The sequence below is a fragment of the Geospiza fortis genome, unplaced genomic scaffold (assembly GCF_000277835.1).
Source record: "Geospiza fortis unplaced genomic scaffold, GeoFor_1.0 scaffold78, whole genome shotgun sequence".
Lineage (NCBI taxonomy): Eukaryota > Metazoa > Chordata > Aves > Passeriformes > Thraupidae > Geospiza > Geospiza fortis.
Genome location: NW_005054339.1, coordinates 2,737,466 through 2,740,134, shown reverse-complemented (window position 1 = coordinate 2,740,134; position 2,669 = coordinate 2,737,466). Strand labels below are relative to the sequence as shown.

General features: G+C 46.8%; 1 protein-coding gene across 2 annotated transcripts in view; it reads left to right on the top strand.

Annotated features, from left to right (window-relative positions):
* The first annotated feature begins 985 nt into the window (after nucleotides 1-985).
* The window catches only part of POC1A (POC1 centriolar protein A), a 42,851-nt gene continuing 41,167 nt past the window's right edge, over nucleotides 986-2,669 (top strand). For both annotated transcript variants that reach the window (XM_031058168.1, XM_031058167.1), the window contains exons 1-2: nucleotides 986-1,070; nucleotides 1,741-1,912. In XM_031058168.1, coding sequence (XP_030914028.1) covers nucleotides 1,752-1,912 — 161 coding nt within the window. In that variant the 5' untranslated portion in view covers nucleotides 986-1,070; nucleotides 1,741-1,751. The remainder of the gene's footprint in view (nucleotides 1,071-1,740; nucleotides 1,913-2,669) is intronic.

The following is a 2,669-nucleotide window of genomic DNA, read 5'->3' as shown; positions in this document are numbered from 1 at the left end:
AAGGCAGGGCTGGTGCCGTGTCTGGTGCTGTGGGGGCTCTGAGGCCGCGGTGGCGGTGGGAGGCAGTGCTGGGTTCAGCGCTGCTGTGGGGTGGCATCATGCAGGTGAGGCTGGGGAGAGAGGGGCTCGGGGAGCTTAATGCTCGGGTAGCCCTGGGTGCGGGGTGCTTTGCAGCCGGGGTTGGTCTGTGTTTATGGAGAGCGGCCCCTCCGGGCTGTTGGAGGGGTTCTGGGTCTTCGGGGGGCCGGGGCTGAGGGGGGAGCGCTGCCCTGCTCTGGGGCTGCCTGCTGGGCTGGGCTCTGGTCAAACCCCAGTGTGGGGATTGCCAGGGAGGCAGTGGCAATGTGTGTGAGAGTAGAGATTGAAGGCTGATCAACCTGTTCTGAGCAATTTTGAAGTGTTAAAACCTCTTGTAATAGTTCTCTCGGGTCTTTGTTTTTTTGCCTGACCTTCGGCTTTTGTTGGCCTTTGCAGCAAGGTGCTGTGGGAAGGGTTAGGTGTTAGTCTGTTTTGCTGCAATTCTCATTTGTCCTGCCTGTTTCAACAGGTGTGTTAAATCTTGTGAGTTTGCCTCTTCTGTGCAAATAGTGGCCTCTTGGCTACACCTGAGCTGAGATGAGCAGCTGTCAAAGCAAAGCTGAGCTTGGCTGCTTGCTCAGGTGATCATGGACATGGCTTATCTGTTCTACAGTCAGCTTTAGAGTCTCTGTGCCAGCAGCATGTTGTAAAAGTGCATGAGGGATTTGTGCAGTCACTCAAGAGCCAAGCTAATAACAGCTTGGATAATTTGCTGCTTTTAAAATTTATGGTGTATGTGAAATTTGTGTTTTGTGTTGTGCAGTTGCCTGCACAATGGTTCTTGCCTCTGCCTCTGTTTTTTGTGGGGTGAATATGTGGCTTGGTTCACTTCTTCTAGAAATAAAATTATTTTATTGTACAAAGATTGTTCTTAAATCTGTAGTGTCTGAACATTCTTGTCTTCTAGGAAGATCCATCCCTGGAGAGGCACTTCAAAGGCCACAGAGATGCTGTCACTAGTGTGGACTTCAGTTGTGCTAAGAAACAATTGGGTAAATTGTCTGTTTTGATGGCCAGAGGATAAAGAAAGGGCTGTTCTGCTTTGGTTAGATGGGGGGAGCAGTGGTGGTAACTGAGCTCTGCAACAGCAAAAGGTCCTGCTCTTGCTTCCTGCTAACAGCAAGTTGAGCACTGCTCCACTCACCTTGCCAAGCTTGTGTTTTTAGTATGTTGTGAAGAACTGCTGAGCTGACTTTGGTCAATGTTTTGCCACAAGGGAGAGGTGTTGGAGGGAGGTGTAGCCAGGATGCTTTTAAGACACCAACTCAGTGGTCTTCTCTGCTTAATCTGAAGTGACATTTAACCTGCTGCAGCTGATGCCTCTGCCCATAAGAAAGTGAAGAGATAACCTTCATTTCCTGAGTGTATGGAAGATTTGCACCCTGTGGCTGTTGCATGGCTGGTGGACTCTTGGAATTAAATTGTCAGTCCAAAGTAATGCATGGCTGGCCTTGTTTTGTTTGAATTACTAATGAAATTATATGCATGACAATAATTAAATACACAGCTTGCAATAGACTGGTGAAGCTTCAAGGGCAATGTATGGAGACTGCTGGAAGCTACAACGGAGAGCTGAGTGTAAAATGTAGTTTTAGTGTAATTGGGAGGAGAGCTAATGCAAGTTTGGTTTTGTGTGGTTTTGTTTTTCCTTTTTTATTTCAGCAAGTGGCTCAATGGATTCGTGCCTGATGATTTGGAGTATGAAGCCTCAGATGAGAGCTTATCGCTTCTTGGGTCACAAAGATGCAGTTTTGTGTGTCCAGTTCTCACCTTCTGGTCACCTTGTGGCTTCAGGCTCTAGAGACAAAACAGTCCGTTTGTGGATCCCTAGTGTGTGAGTACCTATTCACTTCTGCCTCTCTTTGTGTTTACCTATGGCTTGGAATTTCTCCTTACTGCTTTGTAGCAGTTCTCTGGCTATGGGACAGGGATCTGTTTGAGGGAAAGAAGAACCACTGGGTCTTGGTCTTCTCTTCAGCCTATGGATAAGGAGCTCCTGGTGGTACAGTACATGCTGGAGACAGATTTTGGACTTAGAGTTCCATAAACCTGTTGTATCTCTAAATATGTCTTGTGCTTATTTGCCAGAAAAATGTATCTTGCATTTATTTGGAAATGATGTGTAAAGAAAAACGAACACATTTGAATTGTCTTGCCTGGCTGAGTTAATGGCAGATTGCTCACAGCTGTACAGCATCAAGTGTGCTGAATTCTTGTGTGATGTGGCACTGGGATGGCCAGCTGGGCATGGGCCATTACAGGAGTAGTTGTGAGGTCGTTGCCTGCTTGGCTCTTGTTTGAATGAGCTGTGAAAACACCTCCCTCTTTGCCTGCCTTGCAGCAAAGGACCTGGCAAGAGTACAGAACCAAAGTGTCTTCGTTTACATTGATCTTTTTGTGTTTAAATGGTTGCACAAATTAGCTGTAGCATTTTTTCCCCTTTATAGGAAACATGGATTGTTTCCTGTTGGATTGGCCCCCAGTATGGACCTGGAACAACTGGTTTTAGCTATGTATTCTGTACTGCTCATGAAGCATGAGCAAGTTTGGGGTTGATCAACGTTTTTATCCTAACGTGGTCACACGCAGTT